Raw genomic sequence first — 25,694 nt, forward strand, 5'->3', positions numbered from 1 at the left:
GCTTTGAGTTTTGGTTTCTTTTTTCCCGAATTCTTTTTTGGTCGTGCGTAAGCAATCGCGGCACCCAACGAGCCGATAACTGTTTTCATATTTAATTCTTCACTCAGAATGTGATGTACCCGTTCTTTTGAAATGCCTATAGCGTCAGGTATTTCTGATAGTTTTAATCGCCGATCTGCCAAAACCATATCATGTACTTTGTTTACAATTTGCGGAGTAGTGAAGCCTTTTGGACGTCCGGGTCGGGCTTCATCTTGGACGCTTGTACGGCCACGTTTAAATTCAGCCGCCCAGTTTTTTATTGTGGCGTAGGAAAGAGCACAATCACCTAACACATTCTTCAATTCCTCATGGATATCAATACTCTTCATACCTTTCATGTAGAGGAACTTTATTACCGCTCTTTGTTCGATTTTCTCCATTTTGCAAAGAATTAACACAGCCAATTTTCAAATGATAGCAAATGAATAAAATATTCACGCCACCAAATTCAAATTAAGAACACAGTGCCAGAGATACAAATTTAAAAATAGGGCAGTTTTTTCTTTCATTGAAACTTTATAAAGAACAAAGGCTAATTACTTATCATCCCGCCCTCGTAGTAGGGTATTGGCAGGATCTAATATTTAATGTGACTTCTATTTAGTGGGGCATTAGCTTTAACTAAGATAACGAAAAATTACTTTGTTTGAATATACATAATATATTTAAATTTTTTTTGCTTGTATTGTATCACGAAAACGTGCACCATCCTTTGTTTCAAGGGTTTACATTTATATCAATACATATTATAAAACAAAGTCCCCTGCCGCGTCTGTCTGTATGTTCGCGATAAACTCAAAAACTACTGAACGGATTTTCATGCGGTTTTCACCTATCAATAAAGTGATTCTTGAGGAAGGTGTATAATTTGTTAAGGTTTTGTGTAAATTGGTTTAACTACCCGTGACAAACCGGGGCGGGTCGCTAGTATTATTTTAATCTATCATTCCTTACTGAACCAAGTAATGACGATATCCCTGGCCTAGTCTTTATCGGTTTACTGCAGTGATTGATACTATGGCCTAATAATAATCGTTACTTTGTAATTACCTGTTTTATGATATATTCTTCTGGATGATGACTATTAGACCTTAGATGCCTATAGGGACCGTGCACGTTGGAGGGTCTGCCATCTTGTGGCCTAAATCGGAAACTTAAACTTGACATTGACACTTCACGTCAAAGCAGGTGCTGCCCCCTACAGTGCACGCACGCTTCCTTACGCGTTGTAGGTTCTGCCATCATGTGGCCTAAGAGCTCTTGCCCACTGACGTCCAGTTTTTTGTGGGATACGGTTTTCTCCAGGATTCCGTTTTAGTAGTATACGTGCTAATATAGTAACGTTCACACGAGCATTCTGTTTGTGGGATACTGCACTCATACTACAGAAAACTGGATCCTGCAGAAAACTGGACGTCAGTGGGAAAGCGGCCTAAATCGGAAACTTGAACTTGACTTACACATTGTGGCAATAAACAAGAGGCTCCTGTGCTGCGCCCCCTACAGTTTATGCACGTTCCCTATAGAAGCTCCCCGGGGTCATAAAACTGTTGCCGGGGTCAATGGGGTCATGTTGTACTCGTAGTAAGTGTAAGTGTGAGTGACGGTGTTTGTGTGTGTGTTGCAGGGTTCGAGTGCCGCTGCGGCGGGCTGTTCTGCGCCGTGCACCGGTACAGCGACAAGCACGACTGCTCGTTCGACTACCGGGAGCTGGGCGCGCAGGAGATCCGACGCAACAACCCCGTGGTGGTGTCGCAGAAGATACACAAGATATGAGCCCCGACCATCCCGTCTATCCTTTACTCTTAATAAATTGTCGATCGAGTTTGTGTCTCTCATTTACGTATGTAGATTGACTCGGCGCCGGCCGCGCCGCCTAGTATTTAGTTTACCGGATTCTTCGACAATTTACCTTTTGACGGTTTTCGGACAGAATTTATCGTAAATGGCAATATCAATCGGACGCGCAGACTCGATCCGTCTAAATTTAGATTTATTTGTGGCGCGAGTTTTACTTTTAATTTGTTATTAAAAGTTGTAGATAAAGTTTATTTGGGTAGGATTTCAGGATTAATTTCGAGATACGAGTAGCGTTTTGAATATTGTCCATTCACCTCCATTGTAAATATTAGATATAATTAATTATAGAAACAAATCCTATATATTGTAAAAAAATTAAAACTCCCAAAAAAAGCTACATTGTTATGATTCCGACGGAGAGCATAACGTGCTTAACATTTACGAAGTAACAATTGTTAGCTGCTCAGCGAGCGGCGGGACTCGCTCTTGTGTATATTGTACAGAAGTTAGCGATACTACACAACGACCGGCGGCACCGGTGTGCGCCGCGCGGTACACGGCGGTACTGCACAACCGAACGACCGGCCACGCACGCCTTTTGCATTTTGGTTTGGGAAGTCGTCGCTTTCTTATTTGTCTAACATTGGCGTAAGTGACTAGTGTTTAGCGAGATTGTGGTGTGTATCGGATAAGGCGAGCGTGCCGCGGCCGGCGTCGTCATTCGCGCGACTGATCAGGCGACGCGACCGCCGCAGTAGTGCGATCGGTCGGGCGACTGGTGACGCGACCGCCGCAGTAGTGCGTCCGGTCGGGCGACTGATGACGCGAACGCCGCAGTCGTGCGACCGGTCGTGCGACTGGTGACGCGACCGCCGCAGTCGTGCGACCGGTCGCGCGGCAGTCGGGGCGATGCCGGCCCTCCCCCGCACTGCTCTTTGTGTGAAAATTTTAAGTAAGCATATACATATTATAAGTAGTCGACACTTTATATTATAGTAGGAAAGAATTATTTAGCTTTTTTTCTTTTAATCACAATATTATTCAAAATTGTATGTTTTATTATGTAACTTGTTCATTTAGTGGTGATGTTGGATCAGTAATACCTACGTATCTATTGTTTCGGTCGTTTGTCCACGGTATACTTACTAATTGGTTGGACTTAATTATTTAATGACTTTTGTTGTATATTTTGTTAGGTCATTGATTAATTTGGTCTTTTTGCTTGAACATAATCAGATAAAAAGATGATGTTAATAATGAATGATTTTTTTCTTCTTACTTGCTGTTTTAATTTAGTTATTCTTGTATTAAAGTCATTAAATTTTCAGGAACATGATACATTGTTGTTTTCTTTAAATCCACCCCAATACAACATCTATTTTGTTCACGATTTTCCTGACAATGTACCTACGGTCAGCATCAAACACCGTTGAAGTGGTTAAATAGCAATCACGAACCTGCATCTAAAGTGGACTGAGTATAAATATTAAATTGCAATTCATTTGGCCACCTCGGCCGTCAGCCGTCACTATATCTGATGCTGGCACGTCTGTACTACGTTTCATCTGTGATGAAAATTCTTAGTACCCCGGTTGGTTGACCAGTAATTTAAGATTTAATTTCAGAGAAATGAAAGCAGATAGGTCGGACAATTTTTTTATATTTTCTAGATTTTGAGTGTCGCCTTTGAGAACCTTACATTCTCATACTTTGCTAAACATTCATGCATTTTTTTATAATATGACCAGAATTAGGATGTGGGAGGACATTGCCTTGTTAGAGTTTGACTATGTGGGAACTATTCCGCCCATAGCCCAGTTAGTTGTCTTGTCGTATCGTGTATTCAAATTCTTATTGTGTTCAACCTATAACTAGGGGATTTGCGTAGTCTTAAAAGTTCCCTTTAAAGACTTGTCCTCTTAGGAGATTTAGAGTTAAAAACCGACCATGGTAAATGATATACTAGGTGGGTGGCATATCACCTGGTAAAGAATACAATAACACTAAATTGAATATGGCAGTTTATTACTCAGACAGGCAATGGGATTACCGTATCCCGCGTTTTTTTTTCTTGTTTACAGGAACATATCCGACTTTTGTAAATACATTTTGTACAAGACGGTTTTCAATTCAATACGGTTGCAAACCTATATAAATTACTTTTTCACCTCAGCAGCTCGAACAAGCCTACTTTCATCACTCCCTGGAGTGAGGAAAGTGCTAATTTCCTCAGGGTCTCTATTCTTCTTCTTCCTCCTTGACCTTTTTCCCATTTTCTTGGGGTCGGCCTTTCTTGTCCTTTTCTTCCATAATACACGGTTTTTGGCTATTTCAGCGTCTGTATTAACATCGTTCATGTCTTTTTCGACTGTCGACAGCCAAGTGGCAGGTGGTCTTCCACTTCCTCTCCTTTGTGTCGGCAAATTTAAGGCTAACTTGACCATGATCTTCCGGGCGACGTAGGATATGCCCGTACCACCGGAGACGATTTTCTTTAAGTTTCTCAGATATATAGGTAGGTGCGACTTTAACTTCCTCGTATATAGTCGTTGCGGATTTTATCCAACAGTGTGACTCCTCCCGACCAACGCAACATGCGCATTTCTGTGACATGCATTTTGTTTATGTGTTGTTTGCATGTTGCCCAACATTCCGAGCCGTACAAAAGAGCGGGTCTTATTGCACTTTTATAGATTTTCCCTTTAACTTTTATTGGCATTTTCTTATCGCATATTACGCCAGTCAGTTCTCTCCATTTTTGCCAACCTACTGTGGTCCTATGTGTGACATCCTTATCGATCTTGCCATCGTTACTGATAATAGATCCCAAGTATTTGAACTGGCACACAGTAGGAATTCTTGTTGCACCGATGTAGATCTCAAAGTTGTTGGCGTCGGAAATGCCATCAAACACACGACATATGCTCAGTTTTCTTTCTGCTAATCTTGAGCCCATTTTTTTCAAGTGCATCTATCCAGTGTATGTTAAATGTGTGTTGGAGGTCGTCTATGTCCTCTGAGATGAGTGCAACATCGTCTGCGTAAAGGATGTTCCAAGGTACGGGTTTTTGGCAACTTTTCGTGAGGTAGTCAATTGCTACATTGAAAAGCAACGGGCTGAGTGTAGAGCCTTGGTGGACGCCGGCTGTTATGGAGAAACTATCACTTTTACCTGCTGGGCTCACAACTTGCGTCTTCACATCGGTGTACATATCTTTTATTAACGAGATGTAGCTTTCCTCAGGGTCTCTATTGTTTGACATAATTATTGAAAGTCATAATGTAATGATTGTCATATTATCATTAGTCATAATTTGGTTTTTCTCAGAAACGCGTAACTTTTCAGGATTGCCATAAAACAAACCTAACCTAACCTATCTATAGGATAACCCGAGGAAAATCCTGAAAAGTTAACGGTTTCGGAATTATGACTAATGATAATATGACAATCATTACATTATGACTTTCAATAATTATGTCAAACAAAGGGACCCCCTTTCCTCACTCCAGGGAGTGAAACAAAGTAGCTTTTTAATTTAGTAAAGGCCATAAACTGCCACTTCATACTTTTATTACAATTTTTTTTCTTTGTATTATTCTGTGTAATTCGAAATACATTATAACCTTTAATATGTTCTCACTACTGAGGTGAAAAATTATAGAATCTTCCGCTATCTCGGGACTCAAAATAAACACTCGCAAGAAAAACCAACTTTCCTCTTTTGTTGCACAAATTACTACGAGTATTCCCTTACTAGCTCGGAAAGCCGTCTTTAATCCCTTAAAACAAGCGGGTAAAAACGCATTTTACCCACTAGTGGGGAAAATAATTTGACCTTTGACCTGGTTTAAGTAGCTTTTGACATATTAATTATTATTAAATAAATGGTTTGAGAATTTAATAAAAAATACCAAATTTAGCTTTGTTTAATTATTTTAAGTCATAAACCTTAAAATTCCATAAGAAATATTTGTTTTTTTATAATGATGTTGAATATAATTCTGAACCCATGAACCAAAGAATATAATACTATGAACCCACAAGTTGAGTCGATGCAATTTCTAAACGCATCGTCAGAAATGTCAACATTGTCAACATATTGTCAACAATTTTTTTACATAATGTTATACCAATATATCTATCTTTGGTTATACTATATTGATGATGATTATAATTAACCTGATGATGATTATTGAAATTGAAATATTTTTTGCAGACCGTGGTCCATAGTGTGTTAGTATAGGTACAATTAATATTTACATGTAGGTAACATAGGTAATTAAATTATGGTTAGTTATTACATAGGACACAAAACAAAACAAAACAATTACAAAAAATATTAAAGTTACACAACATAAAATTACATCCTAGACTGGGTAGGCGCTCTAACATGAAGCTCCATCCAGTGCTTCTGAAAAGGACAGTCTAGCCTATTGCTCACTACGGTCAGGATGCCATTGGTACCGCCACGAACACGCTGCGCCAGGGATGCGACTCGCTTACGTATAATCGCGTGAAACCCATCTGTACGCGTTTCTGCAAACATACCCGAGGCACTGCAGTGTCGCGGCAGCCCCATTAACATCCTGAACCCATTATTATATTGAACTCTTATAGTGTTCAACGTTCTCTGCGTATACTTCACCCACAGGCTGCACGTATAGAAGCTTTGGCAGTATGCCTTAAAAAGGGAGATTTTTACTTGTTTCGTACAACGTGCGAACCTGCGAGCGAGCATATTACATTTTACCGCCAGAGCTCTTCTCTCCCTCTCAACATCAACTCCATCGGATAAATCATCGGTGAGCCAGTGGCCCAGGTATTTAAATTGTGACACGCGCTTAATCTCATTTGCGGACAAGAACGCTGGTGGCACCGCACCCACGTGACCACCTTGCGGCCTAAACACGAGGAGCTCTGTTTTTTTTGCGTTATACTTTAGCCCGTGGCTCTCCGCATATGTTTCGCAAATTTTCAGCAGCTTATTTAGAGCACTCATTGCGGGAGTCAACAACACCATGTCATCTGCATAGCTTAAATTGTTGATGATGGTGCCATCAATAGAGCAGCCGACTTTGGTATTGCTGAGTCCCACAATAAGGCTATTAATGTACAGGTTGAATAACTTAGGTGAGGTTAACCCACCTTGTCTAACTCCGCACTTCAACCTGTACTCGTCTGAATAAGCTCCCGCCCATCTGACTGTATTAATCTGGTTTTCATACCAAAAGCGAAACAGTTCGATAACTTCGACCGGGAGATCCGTCTCACAGCGCAACTTACTCCAAAGTACATCATACGCCACGAGATCGAATGCTTTTGAGAGGTCTAGGAAGCACGCATATACGGGTGTCTTCCTAGCTGTATAATATTGGACAGTATGCTTGAGTCATAGCACCGCTGCCTCAGTGGATAGCCCAGGTCTAAAGCCAAATTGGGCGTCATGGAAAGAAAGGTACTTTGTTAAGATGCGATCAAGCACACTGTCCAATATTTTGGCTGTTATCGTGGCTAACGATATTGGCCTATAGTTGCACTTGTCAGACACATCTCCGGTTTTATTTTTAACTAGCGGAATAATAACCGTTCGCATTAGATTTTCGGGCAAGTACGAATGCCGGAAACACAAGTTGAATAACAGGGCAAGTACCCTCGGCAAGTGGACCCCCGCGTGCTGCAGGTGTTCGACGCTCAACCCATCATGCCCCGGGGACTTTCCCCTAGACATATTCTTAATTGCAGAGGCGACATCTGCCGCCGTAATATTGACAATCGATGTCATGACACAACGGTTTTGAGCATCGAACCCCCCCATCACAGGCGGCCGGTCCGGCGGCTCGACCTTGAAGTGTAAACAGGTTCGCGATGTTTGCGGGTTCTACTTCACCATCTACGCTCATAGGAAGGCTCGTTCGCGGACTGTGTTTACTTGTCTCTTTCCAGAACCTGCGAAAATCTTTATTGGCATGGTGTGAGGCTAAAATGTCCATTTTTATTTGCTCTTCATTCGCTTGGCACCACTTGAGTCGTGATTTAAAGGCTTTTCTAGACGCGCGCATTTTCTCGTAAATGCACTCAGAGAAAACTATTGTGAAAATAACAAAAAAACGTTGCTAAATAGGAGCCGACAGAGTCAAATTGCGGGCGCAGCAAGCTTAATTTTGCGAAAAAAAATTGCGTAAATGACAAAGCGAAAGCGTTAACTTTGTGAAAAAGCACATAGCGAATTTCACAAAGTCGAATTTTTCACAATTTTACTCTGTCGGCTCCTATTTCGCAATTTCAACTTTGTGAAAAATCATATAGCTAATTTCACAACGTAACATTTCTCGCAATTTGACTCTGTCTGCTCCTATTTTGCAATTTTAACTTTGTGAATATTCAGCAATGTCGACATTGTGAAATAACGTTGACAATAATACATAGTAAAAGTTGTGATTTATAACATTGCTAATTTAGCAAATCTTTACATTGCAATATGAACATTGTTAATTTAACAAATTTAGTTTTTAACAATTTTTCTTTGATGCCTATTCCGAACATAGCTATTTTAGCAATTTTTATTTTGTGGTTTTATCAAGTGAACTTCGTTATATAAACTACTTTGAAGTCGTAGTTTTAGCAAAGTTGAAAGACGGAATAGAGAAGTCATCAATGTTGATATTGTTAGCTCAGCAGAATAATATTGCGGGGATAGCAATGTTAATGTTGCTAGCTCCGCAGTGTAATATTGTGGTTATAGCAATGCTGACGTTGCTAGCTCCGCAGTGTAATATTGCGGGGATAGCAATGCTGACGTTGCTAACTCCGCAATGGAATATTGCGGGGATAGCAATACTGACGTTGCTAACTCCGCAGTGGAATATTGCGGGGATAGCAATACTGACTTTGCTAGCTCCGCAGTGGAATATTGCGGGGATAGCAATTCTGACGCTGCTAGTTCCGCAGTAGAATATTGCGGGGACAGCAATGTTGACGTTGCTAGTTCCGCAGTGGAATATTGCGGGGATAGCAATGCTGACGTTGCTAACTCCGCAGTGGAATATTGCGGGGATAGCAATACTGACGTTGCTAACTCCGCAGTGGAATGTTGCGGGGATAGCAATTCTGACGCTGCTAGTTCCGCAGTAGAATATTGCGGGGACAGCAATGTTGACGTTGCTAGTTCCGCAGTGAAATATTGCGGGGATAGCAATGCTGACGTTGATAGCTCCGCAGAGGAATATTGCGGGGATAGCAATGCTGACGTTGCTAGCTCCGCAGTGGAATATTGCGGGGATAGCAATACTGACTTTGCTAGCTCCGCAGTGGAATATTGCGGGGATAGCAATGCTGACGTTGCTAGTTCCGCAGTGGAATATTGCGGGGATAGCAATGCTGACGTTGCTAGCTCCGCAGAGGAATATTTCGGGGATAGCAATGCTGACGTTGCTAGTTCCGCAGTGGAATATTGCGGGGATAGCAATGCTGACATTGCTAGCTCCGCAGAGGAATATTGCGGGGATAGCAATGCTGACATTGCTAGCTCCGCAGAGGAATATTGCGGGGATAGCAATGCTGACGTTGCTAGCTCCGCAGAGGAATATTGCGGGGATAGCAATGCTGACATTGCTAGCTCCACAGAGGAATATTGCGGGGATAGCAATGCTGACGTTGCTAGCTCCGCAGAGGAATTTTGCGGGGATAGCAATGCTAACGTTGCTAGCTCCGCAGTGGAATATTGCGGGGATAGCAATGCTGACGTTGCTAGCTCCGCAGTGGAATATTGCGGGGATAGCAATGCTGACGTTGCTAGCTCCGCAGTGGAATATTGCGGGGATAGCAATTCAGACGTTGCTAGCTCCGCAGTGGAATATTGCGGGGATAGCAATGCTGACGTTGCTAGCTCCGCAGTGGAATATCGCGGGGATAGCAATGTTTACGTTCAACATTGCAGAACTAGCAATGCCAAAAGTCGCGAACGACAATAGCTACCTGAAAAAATACAACAATATTTATAAAACTAACTTTTATTATTAAAAAACGTTTGCAGGTCCGTAAGAATAGAAAAAAATGTTGCCCACTAAAATACAAATAATGTAGATAATAATGGGAAACTAAAAGTTTCCAGTGAAAAATCAACTATTTACTAATATGTAAATCAAAAACAAACACTCGGTGTTTCGAAAATGGGAATTGAACCCGCTAAATGAAAGAAAGACCTGCAATTTACTGTACCGATCGGAAGGCTTAATTACATACATTTATTTAAGATGCTATGTTATTTTGAAGAACCCTTTGATTGAGCCTTTCGATCGGTACAGTAAAATTGAAAGGTTTTTTTTGTTTTTCACATTTAGCGGTATAGTAACAGTTAAGCTATGTCAGCTCATATTCAAGCGCGCGTGCACCGCGATTTGATCTGATTAGCCAAAACCCATATCCGTAGGAACGGATCAACGGGACGCCAGTCCCGCCTGAACCATTGTACAGTTAACTGGTTATTTTAATATACGGAGTCGAATATAAAAGTGATTATTATTCAACACTAAAATACCTATTTAAATACTATTTACCCTCTAGCCACTATACAGAAGTACCGTCAGCGGGATCCGGGAATCGAACCCGCTTTAGAAGTACTAAAAAAGCGGGTTCGATTCCCGGATCAGCCAGGCGACTTTTTTCAAATTCTTTGAATGTAGTTCGTATTGTTTTTAAATAAATATAGAAATGAAGCTATTTTTACTTCCACTCGTCAAATATTTGGTGACAACTCGCCAAATATATCGAAACACAACCTTATTCCCATGGCAAGAAAGGTGTGTTGCGACATATTTGGCGACTTTGGCTGGCTATTTGAAGCTGACTGTACCTACTATTTCAAAGTTAAATGGATGCGAATGGATTAGAAGTATGACCATATATTTGACGAGTAGAAGTAAAAATAGCTTCCTTTCATTTTTATTTCAAAACAATACGAATTGCAAATAATTAAGAAAAATCGCCTGGCTGATCCGGGAATCGAACCCGCTAAATGTGAACAAATAATAATAATTAGCATACCGTCAGGTAACAAGCAAAACTCACTAACTACTGAAAAATAATTAAACAAAAATCAACCTTATTCGCATAATATTACGGTTCACTATGGCTATGAACTTGTGGTGGTACTTAGTGACTTTTGCTTATCACCCGACGATATATCTACCTGCTGTTAACCTAACCTAACCTAACCTAAGTACTGGTAATAACCAACAACAGTATAACGTGACCCACCCCGTGCAGTTCTGTACCTTACTGTCAATATTATAGTGACAACGCTATTCATACATCAGGTCACTACTTACATGCAAGGTGTTTCCTAACACAACAATCTAGCGCCACTTGCACCATCCTACTAACTAATGAGGGGTTAACCGGTTAACCCCTCATTAGTTAGTAGGATGGTGCAAGTGGCGCTTAGGGCCACAACTGTAGTTACATATCGTTTAAATAGAAACTAAACTTATAGCCACGTCAAATTAAGCCGAAAATATCAATCAGCAGAAATAATTCGTGTTGTTTTGAAAATTGGTATAGTTATTTATACCTTGTGGTGTCCAGATAAACATACTAAAAGTCCTCGAGGGTGTAGGGGGGGGGATTTTCCAAACCACGAATTATATCCGCAGATTTTTTATTTTTTTTTGGGTTATTAGCATATTATCACTGCATGAACAAAACTGTTTTCATAATGAGGGCTATTCCCATCAATAATCATTACATATTTACCGTAATATAACATTTGATTACTTCCTGTAAAATAAAATACGAACAAAAATATGTTTAAAATAGGAATTGTTAACACTGTAATGTTCCACGGCCCTTTTGAACTTAATTTACTAAACTGAGTTAGGGTATGCATTATACCTGCATAAGTAATTGTAATCATACTTACTATTACTACAAATTATTAAATCTTACTCTAGTTGGGTTAATTAAATCGGTTTACTGAGTACGATATGATACTCAGGAAGATTAATGTTATGCCCAATGACTACACAGTTGCACAAAAACGGATACTGCATGGTGTCTTGATCAATGTATATGTGTGATGATTGTAATGAGTCCAGTACATTATAAGCATGGTAATGATTATCAAAACCAATTGTTTGTAAAGGCTTAGCCTTGAAACTAATCTTAGACACTCCATCAACATATATGTCATCAATTTTGGAAAAATAAATGTTTTCTTCATTAATAGCAGTAACTATTACAGAATTTACTTGGTAGCGCTCGGAACACTTTGCCGCCCAACTCACTTTATATAATTTTGTAATATCTGACCATTGCATTTGATCTAAAATCTGTTTACATTCACTAACTGGTACTTCTGCTTGGCCCCCAAACGAAAGAGGCGAACGAATAGTTTCTTTCAAGAATATGTCATTTAACATCAACTGATGCTTTCGAGCTACTGTCAGTGTCATGTTAATTCGGTTATTTGTTGATTTTGCAGCTAACTTGTTGAAGCGATGTTTAGCTTCGTAGCGCATTGAAGACAGAAATCTCAAGGGACCAAAACGTAACATTGCCGAATGATAGTGCAGTAAATTGTGAAATTTAGGCTTAAGACTTTGGTTAAACAGTGTGATGTACATTTCGCAAAAGTCAGCGATCATATACTTAAAATAGTCTATTTGCTCAGATACAAAACGGGGTGACATAATAAAATCTAAAACAGTCATTAATTGAATATACAGTTGCCAATATTTATTATGTCTTGGAATGAAATCACCAAACATTACACCAAAATACTTGCAAAATGTGCTCATTTCGGCAGCATTTAAACGTATATTGCCTTTTCGTAAATTGGACATGGCCAGCGTGACGGGCTTATCTTTTTTATCGGGACCGTATTGAAATGAGGAAATTTTGTTATTAACAATATCAATTGTAAGATATTTCATTTTGTCTACAAAAACCACAAGTAAAGAGCACATGACGTATTTGGCACAGCCTTCGTGCATGTCATGCATTACATCAAAACCCATTTGCGAAAATAAATTAAAATTTTCTATGTCGAGCCATATACATTTTTCTTTGACGCCTGTCAGAGATGAATTATTCGTTTTTAAATCATCCTGGTAATTTGACTCGGTCCTTAAGAGAGATTCATCTTCATAAACCTGATTAGCCATGACTTTTTTCTCTACTTTGCATGTTCTGCAAGGAAAATTGCTTGAAAAACTCTCAACAAATCCTAAAACACTATGCAAGCCTAAATTATCTCCTAAAATTAATGACAACTCAAAGTAAATTGTGCCCTTGAAATCTGGCAAATCAAAAACTATTCCATGCTTAAATAAATCATTAAACTGGTCAATCAGGGGCTGAAATATTATACGATTCCCAAATTCCACTCTGTCAGTGGAATGATAGAGTAAGACTAAAAATATGTTACCTAACAGAGAGGCACAATAGTACGGCAGGCAAGGAAGAGAAATGTATGCGGCTCCTAGTTTGTGCACACCACTATGACTACCCAAAGGGTTCAAAGTCTCGAAATCGTCAATTTGCAAAAATATGGGCATGACTATCTTATCTCCATGATTTTTCTGTCTCCAAAATGAACCATGCATATAATGCTCTATACTGTTTGACGTGTCATGAGCCATCAGTTTTTTCATAGCATCGATGGTCTCATGAAGTATGTTAGGCAACGAAAAAAATTTGTGCAACACATCTCTAATAGGTATTTTATGGGCTATGCACTCTACTGCTTGGTAATAAGTTTTACCTTTTTTTTTTACGTAATCAAATCGTCGCCCTACAGTATAAGGCTCAGGATTAACTAAAGTACCCTTACTTTCAAAGAACTGATGTCGTTTATAAGTTGAACTAAACATCTCTAGATCGGTTGTCAGTTTTGCTACGGCAGAGCTAGAAGTTACTGGTAACAGAGGTCTGATTGACATAGTGAACATGTTGTGAATACCGCTATAAACTGTATCTAGCACATTGTTCGGCAAATGGGGATTACTATACAGGGATGAGAAAAGTTGACCTAAACTGTCGCTTAGCGGCGGTGTGTTGTGTTTGCTATCACTCTGTATAGTACTATTATTTTCTTTAATTTGAAACTCGGTTGCGCTACACACATTATGTAATGGATCATTATTCACGGGAGAGGTCTCTTGTCCAATAGCAAAATCCTGTACACTTGAAGCCTGTTGTAACATAGAAGAATCTGAATGTTCTTTCAAATAATGACGCCTAAATGAATTGTAGAGTTGATAAGTTCTCCCACAATCCATGTTTGGACAAATATAACATTTACCTGGATGATAAAATGTAAAATGGGTTTTAAATTGCTTCATTTGGACAAAAGACCTTTTACATATTGCACACAGCACCATCGTGCCTGTTAGAAACAGAAGCAAGCAAATCTAGCATAGGAGTGCCTTCAGTGTCAAACTTGCTCTTCATTACATATATACTTCTTTGGATAAACATCCAGACTGGGGCACAATCTTTTGAATATGGTAAGTCTAATGCCCATAGAATCTTAAAAGTATTTGAAACAGCTTTACAAATGCTGGGAAACGTGTACCTGATGTCTTCAGAGATTATTAAATCATACTGCGTAACATCCTGCCAGCAAGCCCCAACAGCAACCAAATATGGAAGAACAGGCAATTTTTTTTCCTGCAATGTGGCCTTCCGTTCACTGAAGTGGCTTTGAAGGTCCGATGTAGATGGCACCAAGCTTAAAAACGCGTTGCTTACTTCTAATCTAGACGGGTTCCAGGGTTTTCTGACTCCTTTCACGGGAACAGTGTGCATTTGTTTCAGCAACAGGGGAACTGCCAGAAAAGTCGCAACATTCGCTTGTTCCTCCCCCGCTGCAAAAATAATTAATACTTAGTATGGTTAACGATTACTTAAGGTAAAGTTTCTATTGAGTAAAATTCGTCATCTCCTCTATCTATAGTACCTACTTCACTTCCAGCCGGGCTAGCACATGATTGGCGCGAGAGTATCTCGCCGTGACATAGACTACCCGTCCCCTTTAAATTCATACAGTTAGTAAAAGACGGGTAGTCTATCTCGCGGCGAGATACTGTCGCGTCAATCATGTGCTCGGCCTACAGGTGTCGTTAAAAAAATCTACCCTGTATATAATATGTTATTTTCATCACACTTGCTCGAAAAAGATCTAATATCATGCAGGTGTACTAAAGGACAAAGGCCTATATTGTTCCCGCAGGAGTTATGGATTGTGAAAAAAAGGTGTAACTCTCTAGGGAGTTACAGCTTTTTTTTTATTATGTCATAACTACTACTATTACTACTTAATATGAACCAAGTAGGTATACATGAGTTTTACTTTTAAAATACTGACGTTTATAATTAGATATTTCGGTTAATTAATTTAATAGCTGTTCAAAATAATATTCTTACACAATTTTCAATCGTGGCTGAATGCCGGATGGGTATGTGCCTTAGATGCCTAACTTGTCAAAAAATCACAAATGGCGGACGAATGTTTGAAATGTCACCGTATTTAAGAATTTTTTCGCATAAAATTTAGTTTTTTCTTCGCAAGTGTGATTCTGTGTTACTCCGGGAGTAAGAATATTAACAAACTCGAGCCCCTTGCAAGAACTTGAACGTTATGCTTAGGTACTTACTTCTATATAATCTATATGGCTGAACAAATAAAACGTATGTACCAGGGTGGTTCAACTTTATCTCAACTACAATTTTTATTCACATCATTTGAAAATGTGATTTATAAGTTATTAAGTAAAAAACCATTTTTATTTCAAATTTTTATGAATTTTTAGGTGAATTTAAAAAATCTACCTTTTGAAAAATTACAAAAAATAGAAATGAAATTGTTTTTTTTTACTTCAAAACTTATAAATCAAATGTTCAAATGGTGTGTAAACAGATACATAAATAAAAATCTAAATAATAAATACGCATCCTCTTGTAGTTAAAGTTACAAAATTGGGAATATTTTTTCAGCATAATGAGTGTAACAAAATAAAACAAAAGGTTTTTTAGAGCCACCCTAGTATGTACAGTGTATGCAATTTCGAAGCTCACTGTACATACTGTATTTACATATAGAGGCAATAAAGACACTATTTGACAAAAAAACGATAATATAACTTACAAGTTGCAAGATCCAAAACAGTTTGAATAGAAGTGTCAGGTCGTGTTAGCTGTTGAGCCTTCTCATCTAGTAATGATAGCAGGCGACCTTTCACTACCGGGAAATTTTCGTCGAACTTTCCTTCTATTTCAGGGTATATTTTGTCAAAGTCACTGGCCAGCTGAAAATAAACAGAAATCAAACATTTGTTATTCAAGTAGAGCTTAAAAGCTCTTTCACAAAATCAAAAATGTTGCTAGTCATCAATCATCATTCATAATCATACAACGAGAAATGTTGCTAGTGTATATATGAGTATTTAAAATGAAAATCAATAACCCGACTGCATAATAATAATATACCTATAATCTACTAGCCCGCGACTCCACCCGCCACAAATAGACACACTTTCGCATTTATAATATTAGTATGGATTTACTCGCAAAACTGAGACAAATGTAATGACACCTCATATGTTAAACTCCGCTAAATGGTTTAGGCAGTAGAGCGTGCCAAATAATTAAAGATACATACATACATACGCTTGAAAAACTTAACCTCCTTTCGGCAGTTGGGTATAAAAATAACTTAACACAAATTGATGACTTCTGCCTGGTGATGTCATGAAGTCTGGCATGATGACACTTGATTGATTAGTATTATTATTGACTCACCAATTCATAGCCCCAAGGACATTGCAGTGCTGGGAAGATGCTCAAATAACTAACATGGTCGCCTTCTTGCAGTGCAGCCATGCGTTCATGTAGACAACTGTTCCATTTTGTTTCTACCAATTCTCTCGGTGAAGAAGAGTGCTTCAACCACTGCACGGTATCTTTTTCAGAGTCTTGATTGGTACTTATTGTTTGAAAGGTGTCAGGAAAAGGTCTAACCCGTGCATTAGAAGATTTGACAGCAGATTTTTTTCTCTTGTTTTGGTCTCCGCTGCTGTCGCTGCTCTTGTCGCTATTACTGCTGTTACAACTTCTGCTGCGGCTGCGGATTTCTGCATTTAATTTTCTGCGTACGGTTATTAATCGGTTCACTATCAGGCCACTGGCCTGGATAGCTTTTCCATCAACAAGACGAAAAGGATTATAATATACCCCCTTTGTTTCACCTGGGAAAAGCTTTATAATTTCTGATGTCCACGTATCCCAGGTTTCTTTTCGTATTGGGTCAGTGTTTTCTTTCAATTTCCGCACCTCAGCCTCAACAATAAGGGCCGTCAGTATCTTTCGGTCACTAGACGATAATACTTTTTTATTGATTAGAGGTTTCCCAATACTGGATGTCTCTAAAATTTGTTTAAGATTTCCGCCAGTTATAGCCCCTATGAGTTTGCTTGCATCTATAAACTGTGTTATGTATAGACAATGGGGGTAGGTTTTGACATTTGGGTACAAAGTGGGGTAGTTGTGAAAAGTCAGTCTGTCAACGCGAACCTGACCCATGCCAGTGTCTGGACCCCTAAACTGTGAGTTATATTAGTGGCGACGAGAAAAACTAGGACAATAGTGTGCAATTACAGTGTAAAGTGTGTGATTTGAGTGAAAAACGCATAAAAGTAGGTATCACTGTGCAAAATGGGCATCAAGTTTGGGGAGTTTGATGTGGCGCTTGGCTGCTGGAAAAATTACATAGAGCGGTTTACTTTTTGTCTGCAGGCAGGTGATATTGAAGATGATAGTAAAAAGAAAGCTAATTTATTAGCTGTGTGTGGTTCCGACTTGTATGATCTGATTATATCACTGATAGCACCAACTCAAATAAGTGAGGTTACTTTTACAACAATTCTGGGTAAGTTGAACAATCATTTCCACCCGAAGCCAAATGAAATTATCCAGTCTTATAAATTTCATACTAAGTATCAAGAGGAGGGGGAAAAGATTAGGGATTTCATAGCACAATTGAGGAAATTGAGCATCGACTGTAACTTTACAGATTTGGATCGAACGCTGCGGGATCGTTTAGTGTGTGGTATAAGGGACAAAGAAGTACAGAAGAAGTTGTTACAACAGAGTACATTAACATTTGATCAAGCTTGTCAGATTGCTTTATCTCATGAGGCGGCAGGGATTGATTCAAGTATTATTGTTCCGGCTTCTTCTGGTCAAGTTTCTGGTGATTTAGAAGTACCAATGGAAGTAAATAAATTGACTAACAAAAGGAATGAAAGGCAGACAGAAAGGATGTCATGTGTGCGTTGTGGTAGACCCCATAGAGGCCCCTGCAGGTTTAGATGGACCAAATGTCATGGCTGTGGCAAGACGGGCCATATCGAGGCGGTTTGTGGTTTGAAGTTAAAAGGAAATAATACACCAAAATCTGATTTTAATGGATTATATGAAGAAATTGCAGTTAATAATATGAGACAAGATAGTGCAGTACCAGCATATATGATGGAAATAATGCTGAATGGAGTTAGAATAGATATGGAAGTAGACTCCGGGTGCGCTTTCAGTCTCATAAGTGAGCAGACCGCTAGGATAGTTTGGCAGGGCTCGCTCCCAGTATTTGATGATATTGGGGTTTCTTTAAAGACATGGACACAGAACAGACTATGTATAATGGGTAAAGTGACAGTTTTGGTTCAGAATAAGAAGATAAAGAAAAACTTATCCTTAGTTGTGGCTAAGGGCAACGGGCCAAGCTTGATCGGTCGGAATTGGTTCCGGGATTTAGGGATACATGTCCAAGGAGTAAATAGTTTAAAGGTTGACAGCGATAAAGTGGCCACAACACTAAATGGAATACAGAAACGCTATGTAGGAGTTTTTCAGGAAGGATTAGGGAAATATACGGGGCCTGTAGTGTGTATTAGGCCAAAAGAAGGAGCAAAGCCAGTATTTTTTAAGAGCAGACCGGTGCCGTTCGCAATAAAAGGCCGAATTTACGAAGAGTTGGATAGGCTAGAAGCCGAAGGCGTTTTGGAGGCGACGTCACATTCCGAATTCACATTATTCACACCTATAGTTCCAGTACTTAAGCAAGATGGCAAGGTACGTCTGTGCGGGGATTATAGGGCGTATAAATCGTCACAATTGATGTCCCATTCCTGAAAATCAAGTAAGCACTAAGTTACTAAAGAACTAGAAGTCACGTCATGTGGGTATTTACTATTTGGGCACAATCATAATATTTACATAAAATAAATACATAAAATAAATATTTGGAGACAATCTTATTCAGAAAATCAACCTAGTCCCAAACTAAACGTTATTTATTTATTTTAGACTTAAAAACAAAACATTCATATTGACTACATATGATAGAAATAGCTTACACTTTTAATCTTTTGGATAGTAAAAAACCGGCCAATTGCGAGTCGGACTCGAGCACCGAGGGTTCCGTACTTTTTAGTATTTGTTGTTATAGCGGCAACAGAAATACATCATCTGTGAAAATGTCAACTGTCTAGCTATCACGGTTCATGAGATACAGCCTGGTGACAGACAGACAGACGGACAGCGGAGTCTTAGTAATAGGGTCCCGTTTTTACCCTTTGGGTACGGAACCCTAAAAATATATGATTATAATTAAATGTATTATAAATTAGTCGGAGTAATTCGTATTAAATTGAAATAATTTGACCCAAAATAATAATGTACCTTAATATAATTATTCTGTGAAATGTATTTATTTCCTGGCCTACTTGTAATATGGGTACTAGTGACGATATAAATACTTATATAGTTAAATACATAGAAAACACCTAAGACTCAGGAACAAATACTCGTGATTATCACACAAATATTTGCCCTGACCGGGGATTGAACAGACAGTTGACTCCCTCTGCATAACAAAAACATGATCCACCTTAAATACAGAGTAAAGATAAATATTATTATAATTACCAATAATTCAGTTGATGTTGTAACAACAGAGGATGTACTAGATTTTTGGCTACTTGATGGAATCACAAAGGAGTCTTGCTTTTTAATTGGAGCTATAACTTGCTGTACATCTACATCCCTCGGATCTTTTGTAACTCCTCTCTATAAAATAAAATTAGGAGTGATTAATTTAACCATAATGCCCATTCACATTATTTTATTTATTTTTATTTATTTATCAAATGGCACTATTTAATTGTTAATGCTTAGTTTATTGATGAAAATACAAAAGTCGCTGTATGTATGCTTATAAGATTTGAGGAGTTCCCTCAATCCCTAAGAATCCATCATCAGACTTAACCTTGATAAAAAAATTCTTTATAAATCTTACTGGCTTAGTAAACATAACGAAGAGGACAAATCGTCAAAGTGAACTATGCATCGTTAAAGAGTTTCGTTTTGATCATCATCAGCAGTTCCACTTCATTAAATGTCAGTTTTTCTGAACGTGAATACTAGATTCATTAATGAAAATACAAAAATCGCTATATGTATGCCTATAAGATTCAAGAATTTTTCCCTGGATTCCTCATGGATCCCATCATCAAAACTGGGTTTTGACAAAAACGGGACCAACTTGGGACTATACACATTCAAACAAAAAAACAATTTTCCAAATCGGTTCACCAATGACGGAGTTATGACGTAACATACATACAAAAAAAAAATACGGTCGAATTGATAACCTCCTCCTTTTTTGAAGTCGGTTAAAAATTGATTCAAAGTAATGAAAACATCTAAATTTTGAATCAAGTAGGTATACGAAAAAATGAAACTGCTCACGCGTTCTCTCTCACGGTCTAACGCCATACGCAGTTTCCCTTTTTGAACTGCTGCCGGGGCCAATAACGACAACTCATGGTCGTTTGCGTTCAATAAAAAATCGAGATCCGCGCCTTGATCTATAAGCATAGAGATAAATAATAAGTACTGCATAAATTTAACCCACTACACTGCACTGTCATGGCGGTAACAATGCCGGCAATATTTTTGGAGATATATTTGTCCATGGGGCTTCAAAGTGCCATAATTTCATTGCAACGTGTATTTTCAATGATTTCAAGAAAAATAAGAAGTAAATGGCCATTTCGATGGAGATATAATGTCTACAACAATACATTCCTTTATTTGGGCAGTCGTGTAAAAAAAAATGGTCCAACATTGCAATTCAAAAATAACCTAAAAATAATTGTTTTAAATTCGATTTAAGAAATCTTCGACTTCGAATAGTTTATTAGGATGAAACAAATATCGATTAGCAACGACAAAGTCACATTACATTAACTACAATAGTAACTAGTTAGAACTATGTAAATACAAATTATAACTTACCGTTTAGCGATCCAAAAAGGTGTATCAAATCACAGTTGAACAGAAACACACTTAAGTCGTCCATCCTTTATATTTACTATTTACCTATAACTGTCTTTAACTTTAAAGAAACAATTTCCTTATATTTTTAACAACGTGAAGGTTCGTTGTTTGAAAAGACAATAATAATCACTATATAAATACGTTCCGTTGTTAGCGATTTGTCACGCATCCTAACCGTACGAATGTTGCCAGCGAAATGAACGATTCTTTTGTCAATTTTGCAAAGGACTAGTCAACATCACTATTTTAACAAAGTTCACATTGTGTTTCTAGCAATGCTTATATTATTTCGCAATGTAAAAGTTGTGAAATTATCAACTTGAGAAATTTTTCCCTTGTAAATTCCGCAATTCTAACATTGCGACTTGAGCAATCAAATACCTTTCTTAGAATTCCGTTTTTAGGGTAAAGGCATTAGTAAGTAGGTACTAAGTACAAATAATAATAATTAAGTACGTTGTTCCTTATAAAAAACTGCAAACCTGGAGAGTGGAGTCGTAGCACGGTACGCTTATCACCATGCCTGTCACGTTCTAACAAGTATGTGAGTGCGAAAGTGACGGACTTAGTGATAGGGGAAACCATGCTGCGCGGGCTCTAGATTACTATACTATTGCTGCAGTTGACAATTACTGCAGGAAATGTCAAAAAGGTAATTTTATAGCAAAAGTACCTATATCAACTTTGACATTTTTGGCAGTAATGTAGTCGGCAGCATTACTGCAGCAGTATAACAGCGCGACATTGCTGCCGTCTGCATTACTGCCGCAAATATTAAAATTCAGTGCTGACACATCGTTTTTGATATATGCGGCAGTAATGCAGTCGGCAGTATTGTCGTGCTGTCGTGCGTGTCGAAAAACTACCTTAGTTTATACCGAAAGAACCGTGCTGGCGAAAGAAAAGTTTGTGATTCAGCGAAAAGTACGGGAGGCCATTGAAATTAGTCGTCATCCGAATTTTAACCGTGATTGTGGTTGGTCAGTGCCTCCGAGCTGGAAAACTGTTTTGGACACTAGGTCAGTGATGTACAGTGTGGACGACCCATTAGCAATAAGTAACGTAGTGAGTGTTGTGTGCAACCCATCATTTGACAATAATGTTGTAAACGAGAGTAGTTTCTCGCCCCCCTCTGCTACCACCGGCGCCCGCGCACAGATTAATAAATAGTTACTACGTGCCCGCGTCAAGTCATCGGGCTTAACTCACCATACCCTTTGCCAGACGAAACCCTTTGTTTTGCTTTTAAAAACCCTTATATAAAGCTACCACACTTGAGTAATCGGTAGCCCAAATACCCTTACAAAACCCTTATCATCCGCTCACCAACACCTTGCATATTGCTTATAAGGGTTAGCCTTATAAAGGGCTTCCCTTTTAGCATATAAGCGTGCTAATTTAAGTCGTCTACCTTGTTCATAAAGCACACATTACTTCGAATCCGAGCGATCGTTGGCGGCGACGGCGGCGTTCTTTGACTAGGCGCGTATTTTCTTTTCTTTTCATACACTACCATAGATATATACTAATCCTGTCTCTTTCACGCAAAGGGAAACCTTTATAAAAAGCGCTTAAAGATAAGGGTAACCCTTATTAAGAGCTAGCCTTATTTTTGGTTAGCTTTTCGGTAAGGGTTAGTCAAAGGTAAGGGTATGAATGGGCTTGCAGTTTAAAAGGGAAAGTCTTTCAATGTGTTAGCCGTGTTTAAGTGTCGCCCATTGAAAGAGTTTTATCGCGGAAAGGGTTGTCCGGTCCCCTGCGCCGGTCCGTCACCGTCAACGCAAGCTCCTGATGACACTCCTCGGTACGAAGTTAAACATGTCGAGCGTTTTTCGACTTAAAATACGTGAGTAACCCATTTTTAGGTTCCGTACCTCAAATGGAAAAAACTGAACCCTTATAGGATCACTCGTGCGTCTGTTTGTCCGTCTGTCACAATTTCCGTCTGAAACTACTAGACCAATTAAGTTAAAATTTGGTACACATATGTGAGTTTGTGACCCAAAGACGGACATGTAACGTAAACAAATGATTTTTAAACATGGGGCCACTTTTGGGGGAGTAAATGAGAAAATTAAAAAATTAAGTTTTTCAGACTATATATGTTAGCACAATCGTATTAAGTCTCACCTTGAAATTCTTCCAAAGATATGAAATTTAGTGTGTATGTTAATTAAAGGTCTCTTTTTGATGTCCACACTATTTGACATTTGGGGACCTCGAGGAATCGCAGCCATCTTGGAAAATGTGTACCATCCTAGAGAAATTTGCGTTTTACTCTAAATATACGTTCTCTATGAAAATATGGTGTAAAGCAACATTAAAGCTTATTAAATTCTACACAAAAAAGTCTCACATAACTTTGCGGAAAAAATACATCTTGTTATAGAAAATAATAGTTGAATCCAGATTTAGCGCTTATACCCTTTCAGGGGATATTCTCTTAATATGAAACTTGGAGGAATATGAATTCCACTTTTGTTTATACATTTGTACACGTTCTACTCCAATATCAACATTTTACTCGACTGCGACTTAAACAGAAAGTATAGGGTTTATGGGTTTAAATACTGAAAATCAGTGCACCCTGTAGATCAGGATACTGGACGGATTTAAAAAAATGACATATCGGTAGATTCCTCTTGCCCTTCACAACCTGTTTACACCTGTTTTATTAAAGAAAAATTAATACAGCCGCCTTGAATAGCCGCCGAATAGTAAATCATGTTTTTACTTCTAGCGCCTAAACTATTGAGTGGATTTCAATCAAATAGACATCAGTAGATCCATAATTAGTACACGAGTGCTATGCAATACAAATTTACTAAAATAAGTGGAGGAAAAATGTGTAAAACTTAAAAATGTGACTACAAAAACAGATTTTAGGTCTTAAATGGGGTTTAAACAATAGTGACAGTAATGAAATTTGACACCTACAATTTCAGGGATCCCTGTTTGCGTGTCATAAAATTGGAGCTTCGGGTCCACGGGGATCAAACGCCATCTTGAAAAGTCTTTTTTGGTTTTTCTTTTTTTCTCGGAATATCTGGGTTTAATGTGAATACTGTGTATGGCGAAACGAAAGCTTGTTAAATTCCACATTAAAAAGTTATACAACACCATGTCCCAAAATCGAAGCCTTTTTTTAGAAATTACCAATTTTTGGAACACAAACACATTATCTACCCAACCACGAAAAAAAAGTGTGTGGAAACTTGTAAGCTTCCCTTGTAACTTGTAAGCCCTATTTGATAGTTTGTATGGAGATCAAACCTTTTTTTGAGTACAGGACTAAGAGTCTTTGTATAAAGGCATATTATTAGAATACAAGAAAAGTAATTTAAGCGTTTTTAAAATAGTGTTTTTTTTAAATAGTGGACTTGAAAATCTGAGTGTTGAGAGGGTTTATATCGAGAACAATTTTTTTCAGCTAGGGGCTTGAAACTTTGTACTTTGTGAAAGACAAATTTCATGCGCTGTATAATTATTAACAAATGATTTACCGTCCCTACTGATATCTTTTGCTGCATAATGTTCTATGCTCATTTAAAATATATAACCACCAACATACAAATCCACGCGTACGAAGTCGCGGGCAACAGCTAGTATATTTAATATGTCTTAACCGTTTCAACGCCAAGCAGCGAAGTAATTCGACGTGACTCAGACCAGACGCCAAGCAATAAACCAAATGTATGGTTTTCTAATAGGAGCAAATGTCGTGGCGTCAGTGGTACGACTTTCCGCTGACGTGATTTTCCGTCTTTGGCGGTGAAAAGGTTAAAACAAAAACCTATTATTGGATTATTTACCCTTGTAACACCTGCAAACATTGTAAATCTTAGCTGTATCTTTAGCCGTGTAGATTCCACAGAGTTATATTTTGTTATTTTGACAAAAGCTCTTGAAGTTGCTAATATCACAAAGTAAAAAACAATGTGGCGGCCAACATTGCGAACCGCACAAAACTTAACTGTGAAGATTTCGCAGAGTTATTCTTTGTTATTTTGACAAAGGTCCTCAAAGTTGCTAACATTACAAGGTTTAAATCAATGTGGTTGTGAACACTGTCAACCTCCAGACTTTAGCCGTGTAGATTCCGCAGAGTTCTATTTTGTTATTTTGACAAAAGCTCTTGAAGTTGCTAATATCACAAAGTAAAAAACAATGTGGCGGCCAACATTGCGAACCGCACAAAACTTAACTGTGAAGATTTCGCAGAGTTATTCTTTGTTATTTTGACAAAGGTCCTCAAAGTTGCTAACATTACAAGGTTTAAATCAATGTGGTTGTGAACACTGTCAACCTCCAGACTTTAGCCGTGTAGATTCCGCAGAGTTCTATTTTGTTATTTTGACAAAAGCTCTTGAAGTTGCTAATATCACAAAGTAAAAAACAATGTGGCGGCCAACATTGCGAACCGCACAAAACTTAACTGTGAAGATTTCGCAGAGTTATT

General features: G+C 38.5%; 2 protein-coding genes across 6 annotated transcripts in view; one reads left to right on the forward strand and one right to left on the reverse strand.

Moving 5' to 3' along the window:
- Positions 1–3,178, forward strand: part of LOC134751270 (AN1-type zinc finger protein 6) — a 38,146-nt gene extending 34,968 nt beyond the window's left edge. For all 5 annotated transcript variants that reach the window (XM_063686668.1, XM_063686683.1, XM_063686676.1 and 2 more), the window contains one exon: positions 1,670–3,178. In XM_063686668.1, coding sequence (XP_063542738.1) covers positions 1,670–1,818 — 149 coding nt within the window. In that variant the 3' untranslated portion in view covers positions 1,819–3,178. The remainder of the gene's footprint in view (positions 1–1,669) is intronic.
- A 7,330-nt stretch (positions 3,179–10,508) lies between these two features.
- On the reverse strand, positions 10,509–17,712 carry LOC134750152 (uncharacterized). Its single transcript, XM_063685277.1, has 3 exons — positions 16,640–17,712; positions 15,987–16,146; positions 10,509–14,706 (listed from the first exon to the last, which is right to left on the reverse strand). The coding sequence occupies exons 1-3, from the start codon at positions 17,417–17,419 to the stop codon at positions 14,198–14,200; spliced, it is 1,449 nt and encodes a 482-aa protein (XP_063541347.1). The 5' UTR covers positions 17,420–17,712; the 3' UTR covers positions 10,509–14,197.
- Positions 17,713–25,694: the final 7,982 nt, after the last annotated feature.

The sequence above is a fragment of the Cydia strobilella genome, chromosome 2 (genome assembly GCF_947568885.1).
Source record: "Cydia strobilella chromosome 2, ilCydStro3.1, whole genome shotgun sequence".
In the NCBI taxonomy this organism is placed as follows: domain Eukaryota; kingdom Metazoa; phylum Arthropoda; class Insecta; order Lepidoptera; family Tortricidae; genus Cydia; species Cydia strobilella.